The 19,736-nt window shown below is 43.9% G+C and overlaps 1 protein-coding gene across 1 annotated transcript in view; it reads left to right on the forward strand.

Moving 5' to 3' along the window:
- FAM193B (family with sequence similarity 193, member B) overlaps positions 1-19,736 on the forward strand; it is a 41,897-nt gene that overhangs the window by 12,720 nt on the left and 9,441 nt on the right. Inside the window, exons 2-5 of the mRNA XM_006873446.1 lie at positions 3,493-3,735; positions 4,495-4,726; positions 13,582-13,954; positions 18,318-18,516. Coding sequence (XP_006873508.1) covers positions 3,493-3,735; positions 4,495-4,726; positions 13,582-13,954; positions 18,318-18,516 — 1,047 coding nt within the window. The remainder of the gene's footprint in view (positions 1-3,492; positions 3,736-4,494; positions 4,727-13,581; positions 13,955-18,317; positions 18,517-19,736) is intronic.

Consider the following 19,736-nt stretch of genomic DNA (forward strand, 5'->3'; position numbering starts at 1 on the left):
TTTGGAACCATTTGGGTAGAAGTTCAGTACGGGGAGATGGCCCTTCTCAACAGAAAGCTATCATTTCAGATCATGTCTTACTTACAAGCTGCCTGCCAGCCGTACTGCCATGGGGGACATTACAACTCTGATTTAGCTACTGTGTATTCTTCTTGGACCTATACCCTGTGCCACGCCCTTTGTTGTACCATGAGGTACTTGTTGCCTACCTTCTAGGAGCACACTTTAGTAGACAAGATGGAAGATGCAGGTAAATAAATTACATGCAAGGCATAAATGCTCTAACCAAGTCACAGTGAACTATTAGAATATGGTGAGTAGAGATGACTTATAAGGGGTCTTCTCTAGTAATATTTATTTAGAGGAGGCTTTACTTATTAGTAAATGTAGGTGTAGGGAGGTTTTAAGCAGAGGAGCCATTTTAGCAAAAGTTCTGAGGTAAGAGGATATAGAGAGTATTTGGGAAGCTTAAAGGAATGACTTTATGGAGTTGGGGACAGAGATTAAGATGTCTAACAATCCAGGGAAAACTGCTGTTGGTGTGGTGGTGGTTGTATGCTGTGGAGTCGGTTCCTACTTAGACTTGTGGCATGTAAGAGATACAGAGACCATATTTTCTATTTTAATTTTCTAGTTCTAATTTAAAATATTATTTCCTCTAGCTGTTATCATGGTAATAATTAGTACTATTTATTGAACAACTGGTTAGCTACCTAGCATTGGAGTAGGTATTGTATCATATTTATTTCTCACAGCCAACTCCACAAGTTAAGTCTAAACAGAGAAAGTAAAATTTAGCCAGCACCATATAGCTGGTGTCTGAAGGAAGCCCAGGATTAATGCCAAAGCCAGTGTTGTTCCTCCTGCAACCCTGTACCTCCCACAAGCACTTTGTCACTAAGTACGGTCACATTGACCACACATTTGACTTATTAGAATTCTTTTACTTTTAAAAGAAAACAGGCACAAAAAATACCTTATTGTACATTACTAGAACTTTATACATTTACATTCTTGGTTCTACCCACAAAACTACATATTAAACTTTACAGACCATATAAAGCATTTCAATAATAATTTTACTTATACAAAATTTTCATCTTAAGTGGCGACATTAGAACCTAATACTCAAGTAAAAGTAACCTGTTGTAAAAATACATGTCCTGGTGTTTATCTAAGATTATAGTTATCACCATTACATTACAAGGCTAGGACTGGGGCCTCAACTCATCCACTTAGAGTGACGGGCTTCTTGTAGCAGCAGAAAGTGTCCTGGGCACAATTCTAAAAAGTCTCCTTGACCACCTTCACTTCTCTGAATACCATCCTCCTCTATCATCCTTTCATCCCTTTCCAAGGGATACTTACTCACCAGGGATGGGTTCTAGAGGGCTGTCCTTCTTTTGTAGCTGCTATTAAGCAACTACCTTGCTCACTGACATGTTCCCTTGGCAGAGATTGACTGGGCAGGTTCTCACGTGAACTCTACATGTCAAATTCTTTCTCTGGTAGTCTTTCCCAAATTCCTCAGACTCCCACAAGTGTTTCATTATGCTCTTAGTACCACTCTTTGGTTCCTTTTTCTTTTTCAAGAAACCAGGGACCTAGGTCAGTGTAAGTGTAGTAGACTGCCAATTGATTTTGAGAAGGTGGTTTTATGCAGGACAGAAGGTGGCGTGGGTTTTATTGGTGAGATAAGGGGATGCCCCTTAGTGCTTTGCTTAGGCCTTTCCAAACACCTTTTACCTAGTGGTGGGAAGTATGGAAGGTATACCCGTTAACTTGTTGCATAGCAGAGCACCTCAAAACTTAGGGGCTTAAAATGACACTATTTTCTTTGCGTGTGTTTTCTTTTCAATATTTTTAAACTTTTTGTGAATTAAGTGAAAGTTTATGGAACAGATCATAAGTCCCACATTCAACAAATCATACACTTGATTTAATTACAGTGATTGCAATCCCCTCCATGTGTCATCAGTTAACAGTATTTACCTCTATTCACTTTAACTATTGCACTCCTCCCTAATGACACCATTTATTATTTCTCATGAGTCCGTGGGTTGGCTGGATGCTGATTGGGGCTGGGCTGGGCTGGGCTGGGCTGATCTCAGCTGGGTTTACTCTGTATCTCTGATTAGCTGGTAGATCAGCTGGGAGCTGATAAAGGTTGGTATAGGATGGTCTCAGCTGAAAGACTCCATGTTCTCCCCTTGTCTCTCACCTCCCTCCAGCAGCTAGTCTGGTCATGCTCTCATGGCATGGTAGAGGTGCAAGAGCGAGCAAGCCCAGCCATGCAAGAAAACAGGTAGCACTACATTCACACTTTCAAGCTTATGCTGACATCCCACATTTGCTAACATTCCATTGGCCAAATAAAACGGTCTTGTCAATCCCAGTGTAAGAGCGGGAGTGGGCTATAGAGTAACAGGTTCTAGGAAAGCCATTTAGTTGGCATTATTAAATGCAGTCAGTCTACTAGTTAGTACCCCTCAATGGGAAAGAAAGCCTGCAGATCTGTATTTCTAGGTCAAGTTTGCTAGAGTAGGGGGAAAAAAATATACTGTGTATTGACCTATGGATGTTGTTGTTAAGTACCTTGGAGTCCGGTTCTGACTCATAGCTACCCTGCACAGGGTTTCCGAGGCTGTAAATCTTTACGGGAGCAGAAAGCCTCATCTTTCTCCCGTGGAACAGTTGGTAGTTTTGAACTGCTGACCTTGAGGTTAGCAGCCCGTTTTGTAACCACTACGCTGTCTAAAGCTAGGCATTTCCCTGCTTTATGCATAGATCCTCACAACAACTCTGCAAGGTAGGTAGAAAATTAGAGCTCAATGAAGTTAAATAAGTTGCTCAAGGTTACCTAGCTCACATGTAGCGGGGTTAGAATGCAAGCCTGTCTGACCTCAAAGCCCAAGTGCTTTTCTCCATACCTCACTTCCTCTGTGAAGCACCTGCTTTCCCTTTTTCTTCCCCTATAATGCTGCTCTGATCCTAGTGGAATTTGTAATTGTGCAACTCTCCTGAATATCCACACAGTCTTCCAAACTCTGCATTGACTGCAAGCCTGCTTTCCTTCCCCGTGAGGGTTGGTCTGGAGAATTGTGGCCCCTCCTAGACATGCTAGAGAGGAAGGGACTGTTGACTTGTCTTTGACCTTCAAGATTTGGGGGCATTTTTAGGCATCTGAGTACGATCATGGGAATGAGTCAGATCGGTGAGAGTCCAGACCTTAGCTCAACTAACAACTACGTCTATAACCTTGGGCAACTTATTTTTTAACTTTAACATTCGTTTCTTCATCTTTTAAAAAAAAAAAAAAAAAAATGGGAATAATACCACTTAGTTTGCAGAGCTGTTACAAGGACTAAAATTATGTATGCAAAGTGCCTAACACAGTGCCTAACATGTTATAAGTAAAATTCTTACTATTAGTAGTATTTCTAAATAGAGCCTTTCCCCTCCTGGGAAACCCTATTTCTGTCTGTTGGACAGGTGTCCCCCACATCCAGCCAGTCTGTGCAGACTTGCTGCCTACTGTGTCACCGGGAACGCAAAGGCTGGGAAGAAGGCCCTTCTCAAAATGGACTGGTGTTGCAGGGTGAGAAGCTGCCCCCTGACTTCATGCCAAAGCTCGTCAAGAACCTCCTAGGCGAGATGCCTCTGTGGGTCTGCCAGAGTTGCCGAAAGAGCATGGAGGAAGATGAGAGGCAGACAGGTCGAGAACACGCAGTGGCGGTAGGTAACTGCTAAGAGGGTCCCTGAATGCCGGAAGGTTGCCTCCCCAGAGAAGTTGGGTGTCCCTGCCCTGGCTTCTCAGGTGGCTCCAGTTGGGCAGTTCCAACACCCGGGCACTAAGTGCCTACTGGATTACATTGACACAGCATTAGCAGCTTGGGTTCAGATTTGGGGGAAGAAGAAAAAGGCAACTCCTCAGGACAGTTTGCACAATGTAGAGGCCCATTCCTCATCACTGACCATGCTGCCTTCAACTCTGGCAGCTTGAAAACCCATTAGTCTGACATAGAGGCAAAGGTTGGTCTGAGGATCTGAAAGGTGCTGCAGTTAGAAGGCCTCCAAGATAACTGGGTGTCATCTAAGTTGGTCATCTCAGGAATCATGATGGCCAGAGTTTCCTCATTTCTCATTCCCCTCATAACCCTTTTTTAATCCAGAATCAGTTCAGTTTCAAGACCCCTGACCTAAAGGCCCCACTCACCTACCTTTCCATGGCCAGCTCTCACTACTCCCCAAAGGCCACAGTTCATAGTCTCTACCGATATCCATACACTTCACTTAGCTGAGAGCACCTTCTTCCCTGCCCAGCAGAGACCTGCCCATCATTTCCCAGGTGCACTTGAAAGTCATTGTACTTTGCTGAGCACATTAGCCAGTGAGGGGGGTGGGGGTAGATGGGGGGTGGTAAGCTTAGGCAGCACAGGACCAACTGTGATATTTGCTGTTTTACCTTGAGCCTTTTTCTTCCGCCTTCTCCAGATCTCCTTGTCACACACATCCTGCAAATCACAGTCTTGTGGGGGTGACTCTCATTCCTCTTCGTCCTCCTCTTCATCATCCTCATCTTCGTCTTCCTCCTGCCACGGGAACTCAGGGGACTGGGACCCCAGCTCATTCCTGTCAGCACATAAGCTCTCGGGCCTTTGGAACTCCCCACACTCCAGTGGTGCAATGCCATGCAGCTCACTCGGGAGTCCTCCTGCCATCCCTGGTGAGTTTCCAAGCTCGAGAGAGCCAGGCCTTTGACTTCCCTGTGAAGAATTCGTAGAGGAGGGAATTTGTTCTCTAAGATAGAACTGGAGAATCATAAATATAGAGAGCTGTGGTTTTCAAACCACTTTGTTCAAACAAGTCAAAAAATCAGTAAAGTGGAGTAGTTCTGATTGAAGCGGAGAAGGGGTGGGCCTAGTCCTTGACCATCTCTGTGGAACTCCCTACAACTCCGACCTTCAAAACAAATGCCGAGACAGAGCAGCTTGTACTCAGAGCTGTCATTGGCTCTGACAGTGTTCATCTTGGGATCCAGGAGGGCACTTGGTAAGCATACCCCAACATAAAATGGAGTCTAGAATGGCTGTTAGGAAATTAGAACTTAGATCACCACCACCTGACCCATGTAGCACCATGTTGTTAGGTGCTATCGAGTCATCGCATATAGTGACCCTCTGGACAAGAGAACGAAACAATGCTTGGTCCTGCGCCATCCTTACACTTGTTATATATGAGTGCATTGTTGTAGCCACTGTGTCAGTCTGCCTCATTGGAAGTCTTCCTCTTTTTCCCTGACCCTGTACTTAATCAGTCATGATGTCTTTCTCCAGGGACTGGCCCCTCCTGATAACATGTCCAAAGTACTTGAGACAGAGTCTCACTATCCTCACTTCTAAGCAATATTCTGGCTGTATTTCTTTCAACCTAGATTTGTTTGTTTTCTGGTGGTGATTGTTGTTGTTAGGTGCTATCGAGTTGATAGCGACCCTATGCACAACAGAGCGAAACATTGCCAGGTCCTGTGGTGGTGGTGGTGGTGGTGGTGGTGGTGGTGGTTATGTGCCATGGAGTCGGTTCTGACTCGTAGCGACCCTATACAGGGTTTCTGAGGCTATAAATCTTAAGCGGAGCAGAAAGTCTCCTCTTTCTCCCGTGGAACAGCTGGTAGGTTTGAACTGCTGACCTTGTGATTCACAGCCCAATTTGTAACCACTATGCTACCAGAGCTCCTGCCAGGTCCTGTGCTAACCTCAAATTGTTGCCACACTTGAGACCATTGATGGAGCCACTTTGCCAGTTCATCTCTCTGGGGAGTCCTTCTCTTTTTCTCTGGCCCTCCACCTTACCAAAGGAGCTCTGGTTATGAGTGGTGCTGCTAACCTCAAGGTCAGCAGTTCGAAACTACCAGCCATTCCTCAGAAGAAAAATAAGGTTTTCTGCTCCTGTAAAGATTTACAGCATCGGAAACCCTATACAGGGTCACTGAGAGTCTGAATTGACTCCATGGCCCACTACCATCACCACCACCTTATCAAACATGATATCCCTCTCCAGTGATTGGTCCCTTCTGACAATATATCTGAAGTATGAGAGACAAAGTCTGGCCACACTGGCCTCCAAGGAGCACTTTGGTTGTACTTCTTCCAACATAGATCTGTTTGAACTTTTGGCAGCTCATGGCACTCTCAATATTCTTCTCCAACACCTTAACGTGAATGCATCAATTCTTCTTCAATCTTCCCTATTCACGGACCAACTTACACCTGCATATGAGGTTATTGAAAATACCGTAGCTTGGATCAAGTGTAACTTAGTCCTCAAACTGACATCTTTGCTCTTCAATGCTTTAAAAAGGTCTTGTACAGCAGATTTGCCTAATCAGTACGTTGTTTGATTTCTTGATTGCTGCTTCTATGAGTGTTAGTTGATCCAAGAAAAATGAAGTCTTTGACGACTTCAGTCTTTTCTCCAATTATAAGAATGTGTGGAAAAACAGCAGTAAAGCTGCGAGCTAAGCTCTGCAACGTTCAATAGACTCCTGTGAACCCAGGTAGAGACCTAATTGGCCAGCAGCGTGGCGTGCCCAGAGTCAGTGACATTGCCACAGAGGACTACAGTGGAGAGTGAAGCATCCAGCTGATAAGAAGAGAGGGCATATACATAAGAACACCCACACTTGCAGATAATACCCACTTGACCTGGCTTCAATGACTGGATGATCAGAGCTCAACTAGAAGAAGAAAGAAGAGAAAAAAAAGAGTAATCTGATATAGTTTGATGAATTGACCTACACCTATGGATGCTCAGAAGTAGGAACAAATCTTTACTGTGAGGATCATTCCCACCCCTCCATACACAGAGTAGAAAGAGATGGGCACCTTGAACATTGGCTACCCAAAAAGGGGGGCTACAAAGGCAAGAAGTGACTGACTCACAAGCTTTCAAGAGGGAGCCTAGATCCAGAGGGCGTAAAGGAAAGTAGAATCTCCACTGAGTAGTATCCAATCTGTCTGGGCAGGGCTGATGAAAGGAGATGTGGATAGGTGTCTTGTGATACAATAGTGAATAATTGTTATCAGGACTGACAGCAAGGGTTGGAAATAAAGGTGGACGTTTCGTAGCAAAAGGAAGGGAGTGATTGACTATGCACTCCAGGAGCTGAGGTCCCTGGAACCCTCAAGGGAGAAGAGCGGAGTGTGGGACCCTACCCAGAGAAACAGTGACTCCAGAGATGGAGGCAGAGACGATGACGTGGAGATATGGAGAGGTTAGGAACTCTGGACCCAGAAAGGGAAAGGGAATGTATGCTGATGACCAAGGGGGCAGGCTTACAGGGTATACCCTGTGGTTGGTTGATGATGAATGGAGGGGATTGTAACCATGGCAGTGAAACGATAATGCGATAGGATGAGTGTAAAGCTAATGTTCACCTATGTAAACTATCACATAATTCACAATAAAATATTAAAAAATAATAATAAAAAGAAGATCACGTAGAATTTGTATGGTAAATAATGAGTTTTTAGATACCGGCAAGCCACTAACCACTCAGCAGAGAATGCTATTTCACAGACTAAATAATAACTCTTTGTATGATATTGATGAGAAAATGTCCATAACTCTTAATGAATTAAAATACTGTATGTTTTTACAACCATTGCGCAAACAGTAAAATAAAAAGTGATCTACTGTTTTTGTTGAAAAAAAAAAAAGAATGTTGTTGAGGATTTTTGTTTTCTTTATATTGAGATGCTATCCATACCAAAGGCTGTGCTCTTTGATCTTCATCAGTAAGTATTTTAAGCCCACTTCACTTTCAGCAAGCAAGGTTGTATCATCTGCGTCTCGCAGGTTGTTAAGGAATCTTCCTCCAATCCATATAACTCAGCTTCTTGGATTATTTGGTCAGATACAGGTTTAATAAGTATGGTGAAATAATACAACCCTATACACACCTTTCCTAATTTTAAACCATTCAGTGTTCTCATGTTCTGTTCAAACAACTGCCTCTTGGTTTATGTACAGGTTCTTCTTGAGCACAGTTAAGTGTTTGGAATACTTAGCAATATTGTCCATAGCTTGTCATAAACCACATAATCGAAGGCCTTTGTGTAGTCAATGAAGCACAGGTAAACATCTTTCTGGTATTCTCTGCTTTCAGCCAAGATCCATCGGATGTCAGCAATGATACCCCTTGTTCCAAGGCCTCTTCTGAATCTGGCTTGAACCTCTGGAAGTTCTCTGTCAGTGCATGGTTGCAGCTATTTCTGAATTACCTTTAGTAAAACTTTACTCACATGGGATATCAAAGATACTGTCCGATGATTTCTGCATTCCGTTGGGTCACCTCTCTTTGGAATAGAGATATAAATACTGATCTCGTCCAGTCAGTTGGCCAGATAATTGTCTTCCAAATTTCTTGGCAGAGATGAGTGAGTGCCTCCAGTGTCTCTTCACTTTGTGGAAAGATTTCAATTTTTATTCCATCAACTACTGGTACCTTATTCTTTGCCAATTTCTTCAATGCACCTTGGACTCTTCCTTCAGTATCATTGGCTCTTCATCCTATGCTACCTCTTGAAACGGTTGAACATAAACCATTTCCTTTTGGTACAGTGACTTTGCATATTCCTTCTATCTTCTTTTGCTGCTTTCTGCATCATTCAATAATTTGCCCAGAGCAAAATAGCAAAAGTCTAGGATTGAATTTTTTCTTCCGTTTCCCCAGCTTGAGAAATGCTAAGCGTGTTCTTCCCTTTTGGTTTTCTGACTCCAAATCTTTGCACATTTTGTTGTAATATTTGACTTTGTCTTCTCGAGTTGACCTTTGAAATTTTCTGTTCGGCTCTTGTACTGCCTCATTTCTTCCATTTGCCTTAGCATCTGTCCACTGGAGAGCAAGTTTCAATGTCTTTTCTGACATCCATTTTTATTTATTCATTCTTTCTTATCTTCTTAATGACTTTTTGCTTTCTTCCTGTATGATGTTTCTGATGTCATCCCACAATCTGCTCTTTGGTCTTTAGTGTTTAATGTATCAAATCTGTTCTTCAGATGATCTCTAAATTCAGATGGGATATATTCAAGGTCGTATGTTTGCTCTTATGGACTTGTTTTCATTTTCTTCCCCTTCAATCTGAATTTGCATATGAGCAATTGTTGGTCTGTTCCACAGTCTGCCCCTGGCCTTGTTTTCACTGATGATATGGTGCTTTTCCACCTTCTCTTTCCACAGATGTCGTCAGTTTGATATCGATGTATTCCATCTGGTGAGGTCCATGTGTATAGTTGTCTCTTATGCTGTTTTAAAAAGGTACTTGAAATGAACAAATCATTGGTTTTTCAGAATTCTGTCATGCAATCTCCAGTGTCATTTGTATCACTAAGGCCATATTTTCCAACTACTGATCCTTCTCTTTGTTTCCAAACTTTGCATCCCAGTCGTCAGTGATTGTCAGTATATCTTGATTGTATGTTTGATCAATTTCAGATTGAAGAAGTTGGTAGAATTTTTCTATTTCATCCTCACTGGCTTTATTGGTTGGTACATACATTTGAATAATAGTGGTAGTGACTGGTAGTAACTGGTCTTCCCTGTGTTGTTGTTGTTGTTAACTGCTGTCAAGTCTTTTCCGACCCATAACGACCCTGTATAGGGTTTCCGAGGAGCAGCTGGTGAGTTTGAAACACTGACCTTGCTGTTCAAACAGCATTGCAGTCTGACACATTAACCCACAGTGCCACACATGGATATCATCCTATCACAGACAGCAATGTACTTCATGACAGATTTTGATATGTTCTTTTTGATGATGAATGCAACACCGTTCCTCTTCAATTTGTCATTCATTCCTGGCGTAATAAACCGTGTGATTGTCAGATTCAGAATGGCCAATATCAGTCCATTTCAGCTCACTAATGCCTAAGATATCAATGTTTATGTGTTCAATTTCATTTTTGACAATTTTCTTATTTTCCTAGATGTATGCTTCATACATTCCATATTCCAGTTAGTGAATGTTTATAGCTGTTTTCATCTTGAGTTGTGCCCCATTAGCAAATGAAGGTCCCAAGAGCTTTCCTCCCACGTTCTTTACTCCATTCGCATCATCACTGTCAGCTCTACTTTGAGGTCAGCTCTTTCCCAGTCTCATTTTGAGTGCCTTTCAACCTGAGGGGCTCGTTTTCCAGGACTATATCTTACAGTGTTTCTCTGCTATTCATAATGTTTTCAGTGACTAAATATTCAAAAGTAGTTCATCGCTCCTCCTTCATAGTCTGACTTCATCTGGAAGCTTATCTGAAACCTGTGCACCATGAGTGACCCTGCTGATATTTAAAATACCCGTATCATAGCTTCCAGAATCACAGCAACGCACAAGCCACCACAATATAACAAACTGACAAACGAGTGGTGGTGTTCTCTGGCAGTCCATGGTATATTCAGTATTCTTCATCAACACCATAATTCAAAGGCATCAATTCTTCAGCCTTCCTTACCCAATGTCCAGCTTCCACATGCATATGAGATGATTGAAAATACCATGGCTTGGGTCAGGCACACCTTAGTCCTTAAAATGACATCAAGGTAGCACCATAAAGGCCTCATTTTCTCTACTTGAGAAATGAGTATAAAAGCCCTACCCTTCCATCAAAAAGATTATTATTCAGTTTGTTTTTGTTGTTGGATGCCATTGAGTCGGTACTGACCCATAGCGACCTTATACACAGCAGAACAAAACACTGCCCAATCCTGGGCCAACCTCATTACTGTTGTCACGCGCTTGAGTCCATTGATGGCTGCTACTTGACCAATCCATCTCGTTGGGGGTCTTCCTCTTTTTCTCTTGACGCTCCACCTTATCAAACATGATATCCGTCTCCAGCGACTGGTCCCTCCTGACAATAGGTCTGAAGTATGAGAGACAAAGTTTGGTCATCCTGGCCTCCAAGGAGCACTCTGACTGCACTTCTTCCAACACAGATTTGTTGGTTCTATGGGCAGCCCATGGCACTTTCAATATTCTTCTCCAATACCATAACTCAAAAGCATCAATTCTTCTATGGTCTCCTTATTCACTGTCCAGCTTTCGCATGCATATGAGGTTATTGAAAATAACATGGCTTGGGTCAGGTGCACCTTAGACCTCAAGCTGACATCTTTGCTCTTCAGCACTTTAAAAAGGTCTTGTGCAGCAGATTTGCTGAATGCATTATGTCGTTTGATCTCTTGACTGCTGCTTCCGTGAGTGTTGATAGTTGATCCAAGAAGAATGAAGTCCTTGATAACTTCACTTTCAGCAAGCAAGGTTGTATCATCTGCATATCGCAGGTTGTTAATGAATCTTCCTCCAATCCTGATGCCACGTTTTTCTTCATAGAACCCAGCTTTTCATATTATGTGCTCGGCATACAGGTTGAATAAGTATGGTGAAAGAATACAACCTTGTCGCACACCTTTTTATAATTTTAAACCATTCAGTGTTCCCGTGTTCTGTTTGAACAACTTCCTCTTGGTCTGGGTAAAGATTCCTCATGAGCATAATTAAGTGTCTGGAATACTCATACTTCGCAATGTTGACCATAGATTGTCATGATCCACACAATCAAAAGCCTTTGTGTAGTCAATAAAACACAGGTACACATCTTTCTGATATTCTCTGCTTTTGGCCAAGATCCATCAGACATCAGCAATGGTATCCTTCATTCTGTGGCCTCTTTTGAATCTGGCTTGAACCTCTTGAAGTTCTCTGTCAATGCATGCTTGCAGCTGTTTCTGTATTACCTATAGTAAAACTTTACTCGAATGGGATATCAAAGAGATTGTCTGATGATTTCTGCATTCTGTTGGGTCACCTCTCTTTGGAATGGGCACAAATACGGATCTCTTCCAATCAGTCAGCCAGATAGTTGTCTTCCAAATTTCTTGGCAGAGATGAGTGTGAGTGCCTCCTGTGCTGCCTCACTTTCTTGAAAGATTTACATTTTTATTCTATCAATTCTTGGTGCCTTGTTCTTTGCCAGTTCCTTCAATGCACCTTGGACTTCTTCCTTCAGTGTCATTGGCTCTTGGTCATATGCTACCTCTTGAAATGGTTGAATATTAACCATTTTCTTTTGGTACAGTGACTCTGTGTATTCCTTCCATCTCCCCTTGATGCTTTCTGTATCATTCAATAATTTGCCCAGTGAATCTTTCAATAATTAAAGTCGAGGCTTGAATTTTTTCTTCAGTTCCCCCAACTTGAGAAATGCTGAGCGTGATGTTTCTTTTTGGTTTTCTGTATAAACCCTCTGTTGACTCTGAGATCATCTTTAGAGACACAGGGGGAAAGCTCCTGGGTTATTGATTTACTATGTAAATAGGCTTTCCTGTTATACTGTGGACCAATAAATCCATCATGATAAATGAAGAAAATATTAAAGTTGTCAAATACTTTATTTTTCTTGGATCCACAATCAACACTCATGGAAGTAGCAGTCAAGAAATCAAACATCGTTTAAAAAACAAAAAAAAATCAACGAATTGCAGTAGGCAAACCTGCTGGACAAGACCTCTTTAAAGTGTTCAATAGCAAATATAGACCACTTTGAGTACTAAGGTGCGCCTGACCCAAGCCATGGTATTTTCAGTAGCCTTATATACATGTAAAAATTGGACAATGAATGAGAAGACCGTAGAAGAATTGATGCCTTTGAGTTATGTTGTTGGAGAACAATAAACTGGACTGTCAGAAGAACAAATAAATCTGTGTTCATAAAGTACAACCAGAATATTTCTTAGAAACCAGGATGGCCAGACTTCTTGGACATAATATCAGGAGGGAGTAGTCCCTGGAGAAGGACTTCATGCTTGGTAAAGCAGAGGGTCAGAGAAAAAGAGGGAAACCCCCAAGAAGATGGTCTGGCACAGTGGTAGCAACATTAGGTTTAAGCATAACAATTGTGAAGATGGTGCAGAGCCAGGCAGTGTTTTGTTGCTTTGGATCAGAGTCAACTGGATGGCACTTAATAGCAACAATCATACTTCTAAGTGGAGAGTTCTCAGGGTGATGCTATCCTCAGCACTTGGGAGAGTAGAGCAGTACCTGATACCAATTGATTTCAGTATATAAGCCAAAAAGAGTCATTAAAACCTTTTCCCTGAAACCCAGGGTAACCTGGGTGTCTGGTACACCCTGACTGCTTCAGCCTATGCGTCCCAGAGGCAAAGGGTTGACCTGCTGATCTGTTGGCTTCTGTAGGTCTTGCCCTGGGCCCAGGGGATGTCTAGAGACAAGCAGGCCTGGAGATAACGTTGAGGGATAGAACACATACACCCTGCTCATGCTACTGCAGGGCTACATAGCCCTTAGTGGACCAGCATTCCTGGTGGCTTATTTCACAGGCCTGGGCCCCTCAAGTCTGGCTTTGAAGAGTCCTCCCAGCCCAAAGCACTGCAGAGTACTCCTAAAAGTTCCAGGACCCACTATGCTAAGAGTCTGTGAAGTCCTGTGGTCACAGTAGGCAGGCTACTAGTGTGGCAGTGAGCGTTTAGGCACCCACATTGACACCTTTCTCCCCATCTGCCCACAGGTGAGACTTTCCCTATCACGGAGCACCACCGACACTCAGACCTCACTGCCCCTCCTAACAGCCCCACTGGCCACCACCCCCAGCCAGCTCTGATCCCATCGCACCCTGGATCCTTTGGCTCACCACCCCACCCTCACCTACTACCCACCACCCCAGCAGCACCTTTCCCTGCTCAGGCTTTTGAGTGCCCTGTTGCCACTGCCGCTGCCCCTCATACCCCAGGGGCATGTCCAAGCCCCCACCTGTCCTCTACCAGCATGCCGCTCCTAAAGATGCCCCCACCGTTCCCGGGGTGCAGCCACCCCTGTAGCGGGCACTGCAGCGGGCCTCTCCTCCCACCACCGAGCTCTCAGCAGCTCCCCAGCTCTCACAGGTAAGTGCATGACAATGAAGGGCAAATTCCCTGTGTGACCTGAGCTCAGAGTTTGGGAATTTTGTAAAGGGTGCCTTTGGGGTGGAAGTAAAGGGTACACTCTTTTTTTTTTTTTTCTTTTTTAGTTATGAACAAAGTGTTTATTTAAAAAAAAAAAGCATAAAAACTTGAAATCATTCAGAAATGTATAAAGAAGAAAAAAGGTCCTCATACCCCAAAGATAAACTTCTAATGGGGTGGTATATTGCCAGTATGTTTCTGTATATAAGTAACCTAATTAAGCTCATGTTATTAATAAGTGTGGGGTAGTTTTTTGTTTTTGTTTTTTAACATTGTGTCATTGTCAACCAACCAGTTACCATCTAGTCAGTTTCAGCTTTCCTTGATGTGTGTGTGTGTGTGTGTGTGTGTGTGTGTGTGTGTGTGAGAGAGAGAGAGAGAGAGTGTGTGTGTGTGAGAGAGAGAGAGAGAGAGAACATAAACTGTCAATGGGTAACTTTGTTTGGAAGTAGATTTCCTGGACTTACAGCATTTCCAATATCTTTTTTTTTTTTTAATCCATTTTTATTGTGAATTGAGTGAAGGTTTACAGGCAAGATCATCAGTTTTACATTCAGCGAATCATAAACTTTGTTTCATCTCAATGATTGCAGTCCCCTCCATGTGGTAACAGTTATCCCGCTCCTCCCTGTGCTTCTTATTTTCATTCCACCTTCCCATCCCTTTTCAACTTCGTCCTTAGGAAAATGTTGCCCTTTTGATTTTGAATGATTGACCATTCTATGTTGGACATACCTTACTAAGTGTTGTTGTCCCCACTGTATACCTAACTACTACTTGACTGAAAATTAGGCCACGAGGATGAGTTCTTTTCTAGACCTGAAGGGTGGTTAAACCCATAGTCCCAGGTTCTTCCAGTCTCTTTCTGACCAGTAAATATGGTCTTTTTTAATATATAATTTTGAGTTTTGTGTGACATCTTTTCCCACTCTTATCTGGGACCTTCTAATGTGATCCCTTTCAAAGCAGTTGGTAGCTGGGCTCCATCTAGTTCTTCTGGCATAGAGACTGATGTTCACATGTTCCATTAGGCCATTGGACTAACTGATTCCAGGCATCTTTAATTCTCATCACTCTTCTTTTCTTCTGCACATGGAGAGACTAGTAGCTGCACCTTAGATCCCAGATGCTACTCACCCAATAGGATGTAGAACATTGTCTTTGGGAACTGTGTTGTGTCAATTGGCCATGGTATCCCCTGAGACTATGGTCCTGAGTCCCCATGCCCAGCAGCTCATTGCCTTGAGGTGTTTGGTAATGTCTAAGAAGTTTTCATCATTTTACCCACTGTATACTCCACCACAAGGAGTCTGGTAGCATAGTGGTTACGAATTGGGCTGCTAACCCCAAGGTCAGCAGTTCGAAACTACCAGCAGTTCTTCAGGAGAAAGATGAGGCTTTCTGCTTCCGTAAAGATTTACAGTCTTAGAAACCCTGTACCAGGGTCTCTATGAGTGGGAACCGACTCCATAGCGCACAACCACCACCACCATACTCCACCACATTCATTGTTATGTTTGCAGCAAAGATAAATACCCATGTACAGATAACTTCTTTCAAATACTTAACATATTTGTGAATATATTCCCATTCTTCTCCCATACCCATTCAACCTGTATACCTGCAGAACTCTGTTGTTCCAAGGTTGTGTATATAACATTATTTGCCTCTATTCCCTTTAGCTCTTGCCTATCTCCCTGTGTCTTCACCTGTCTTCATCATTCTTCTGTTAGTCTCCCTTTTCTTGTGCATTGCCCTCCCCATCACCCAAGTTAATTTGTCTATCTATCCTGTAGCAGTGAATTACTCTTCCTTCCCTCCCACTGCTGGTAACAATCACAAAATGCTTCTTTTAGCAGGAAAGCCTTTTCTTGAGTTTTTACAATAGTAGTCTCATACAATGTTTGTCTTTTTGTGATTGACTAGTTTCACTCAGCATAATGTACTCTAGGTCCATCCATGTTAGAAAGTGTTTTACAGACTCTGCATTATTCTTCACTGTTGGATTGTGTGTATATACCAAAGTTTACTTACTTATTCTGCCATTGATGAGTATTTAGGCTGTTGCCATCTTTTTGCTATTGTGAATAGTACTGCGGTGAACAGTGGTATGCCATTTCCAATTTCTTAACATAAATACTAGACTATAAAAGCATCCTTACACCTAAATCTTTGTTTAAATCAGATAGGATGTCTGTAAAGTAGAGTGCTACAAGTAACTCTAGTAATACATATAAATTGGAAAGTTAGATTTCTTTGGAGGGGATAGACATATGTTTTTGTATTCTATACCAGATCTAGTTGTTTTGTGTTTCTATTTTTATACTCCCCTAATACAACCCCTCAGAACAGTATCTTTCCATGTGTGTTGGTCATGCCCAATGTTGACAGTGTCTCCAGTTCCATGTCCCTGGTTTTCACTTAGCACAACATCAGAAGCACATTTATGGTCCGGTATAAGGAGTTCTGGTAGCGTAGTGGTTACGAATCGGGCTGCGAACCTTAAGGTCAGCGGTTCGAAACTACCAGCCGCTCCGCGGGAGAAAGATGAGGCTTTCTACTCCCGTAAGGATTTACACCCTCGGAAACCCTGTACAGTGTCGCTATGGGTCAGAACCGACTCGACGGCACTTAACAACAACAACAACATGGTCATCCTAGCCCTCAACTGGAAAGACTGGAGACTGTTGGCTGTAGTTCAGTTTACACCTCCAGTTGCTGAACATTTGTCACTCCAACAATTTGTAATATTATGAATAATGTCTCTAAAGATTTCTGTGCCTAAAGCTTCTTCCCTTGTTTGGATCTTTTTCAATTGTTGTTAAGTGCCTTTGAGTCGGTCCTGATTCATAATGACCTTGAGAAATAGATTCCTCAAAATGAAAAAAAAAAAAAAAGCATTCTCAAAGTATTTTTTTGTTCTTTGGAAGCAAGTTCTGAACACACCTTCAAAATTGCTTTCCAAGGGGCTCTTAAAATTAATGTGATCACCAGTAGTAAGAATATTAGTTTCTCCATATTCTCAAGAATATTATAAATTTTCCTAAAAATAATTTTACTAATGAAATAGATGAGAGATGGTAGGTTTGGATTAAACTTCTAAAAGCACCACTGATAATGGTCTCTGCCATGTGCTTCCTATTCTTTCTAGTGGTGGTGGTGGTGTTAATGCCGTCGAATCAGTTCTGACTCATAGTGACCCTGTATAGGGTTTCCAAGGAGTGACTGGTGAGTTTGAACTGCCAACCTTGTGGTTCAAACAACCTTGAAGTCCAATGCTTTATCCCACAGTGCCACACCAACCAGGACTCCCTGTAGTAGGCAAGCAGCCGCATTTTACTCCTCAGGCTCTGTCCGTGTATTTAGCTGAACTGTAGCCTTAGCACTGGGACCAGCCCCTGCAGCACTTGAACAACTAATGACCCAACCTAGGACTCTCTAACTCTTCTGGCCTCTCCAGTTTTGGGTCCTTTCATTCTTGCCCTGGGAGACTATTCTATACTACTAGATTTCCTTAGTGCCTTCTGAAATCAGAGACAGGGCAATGCAATGGAGAGAGAATGACCTTTGCAGACAAAGCCTCAGTGCTAGCCCCTCCTCCTTGGACAAAGCAGTTCAGTGCTCTGGGTCTCAGTTTCCTCTGCAGCAAAATGGGGCCAATAATGCAAATTATTCAGATTTAGGGGATATTTAGACATAATATGCTGTGACCCAGAAGACACGTTAGCTTTTTCTGAACTTAATATCCTATGATTAAGGCAACTCAGCCTATTGGTGTAGGGTACCCATCTTAGAACATGAAAGAAAACTGGCTGTTCCAACGGAGTCATCAGTCCACTAATTCTTTTCAGGCACCTGTCTTTTGAACCCCTGCTGTGTTCAAGGTTGTAAAGCTAGGCACTGGGACCTACAGATAAAAGTGGCATAGTCCCTGCCTTTGGGAAACAGTCTGGTTTGAGACCAATGGGCAAACAGAGCTGACACGAACCATAAATGGTAGGTCAGAGAAAACTGTGTGTGGTGCCGTGAGACACCTGAGAAGAGTGTGCACTGGTGAGCATGACAGGGGAGGCAAGGACAGTCCTCCATTACTGCTTGGGCTGGACTCTGAGGGACAGTGAGAGATGTTCACCTGTCCTTGCAAGAGGTGGTCATGTAGTTTGACTGTCTCTGACCTTGATGGAATCTCAGCATAGCTGGGATGGGGAAAGAGGGGTTGGGATGCTCTTCTGGGCTCCTGTTACATCCTCTTCCCAGATTGCCCTCCCTCACTATGGGGCTTATCTTTCTTCCCCATCAGCAGAGACCCCAGCTGCAAAGGGCACAAGTTTACACACAGTGGCCTGGCGTGTCAGCTGCCCCAGCCCTGCGAGGCAGATGAGGGTCTGGGCGAGGAAGAGGATAGCAGCTCAGAGCGTAGCTCCTGCACCTCGTCCTCCACCCATCAGAGAGATGGGAAGTTCTGTGACTGCTGCTACTGTGAGTTCTTCGGCCACAATGCGGTGAGTGAACCTGCCCAGGCCAGAGAGGGCTGGGGGCCAGCACAGTGAGCAAAAGGAGCCCCCTCCTCCCCAGAGGCCCCAGTGACTCATGGTAATGACTGTTCTTTTTATACCAACTGTGCTGGGACCATGTAAGTTCTGTCACCTGCGTCCGCTCATGTGATTCTCACAACAGATTTGTGAGGTAGGGATTTTTCAAATTTTGCTACCTTTGCTCTTTTTGTGGTTTCTCTTAAGATTGACTTTTTTTCCTTAGGCCAAAGGAAAGGAAATGGCAGAGAGAAAGCTATGGTTCTGATGAGTCTGTATACGTGTGTAATCACAGAGAATGAGCACTTGTGAGTGATGAAGGCAGAGTGGAAGCAAAGGCTCTCAGGCCCCAGAATGACAGCCAGCCGAGGGGAAGGCCGTGGGCACAGATGGCGCCAGCCAGGAGGCTCCGATCAGAGCACATGTTCTCTGGACAGGGGGAGGAAGCAGTGCAGGAGCCTCATAAGGTGAAGAAGAGAGGGCTGCTGGCTAGGGGAGCTCAGTTGAGGAGAGAAGAAATGAAAGTCATTGAACTGCCAGTCACCTTTGAGCTAGGAATTATTGTCCTCATTTTAGAGATGACAAAACTGAGGCTCACAAAGACTGAGTGACTCGCCCAAGGTCATACAACCGCCAAGTGGGGAAGCTGGGCTCAAACCTGGCCTCCCGGTTCCACGTCAGTGTTCTCCCAACGCTGTCGTGTACCAGCGACCTCTGCACTCCTGTGGCCTTGGCTCCAAGCCTGGCTGAGGGGGAAGCCATTTGGCCCTGTGGCTGATGGTAGAACAGTTGTCTCACATCTCCCCACATCCTCTGGTGCCAGCGGGTGGGAGTGCAATGGGCTCCCAGGCCCAGGGTGTAATGTCAGCACCTCCCCCTCCCCCAGCCACCCGCTGCCCCGACGAGTCGGAATTATACCGAGATCCGGGAGAAGCTCCGCTCGAGGCTGACCAGGCGGAAAGAGGAGCTGCCCGTGAAGGGGGGAGCCTTGGGCGGGATCCCTGGGGAGCCCACCGTGGACCACCGAGATGTGGATGAGCTGCTGGAATTCATCAACAGCACGGAGCCCAAAGTCCCCAACAGCGCCAGGGCCGCCAAGCGGGCCCGGCACAAGCTGAAAAAGAAGGTGGGTGTGGGGGGGAGCCCAGCTCTACCACCTCTCCTCCCTGAGGAATCCCTCACCCCAGCCC

This window comes from Chrysochloris asiatica, unplaced genomic scaffold, assembly GCF_000296735.1.
Source record: "Chrysochloris asiatica unplaced genomic scaffold, ChrAsi1.0 scaffold00242, whole genome shotgun sequence".
NCBI lineage: Eukaryota > Metazoa > Chordata > Mammalia > Afrosoricida > Chrysochloridae > Chrysochloris > Chrysochloris asiatica.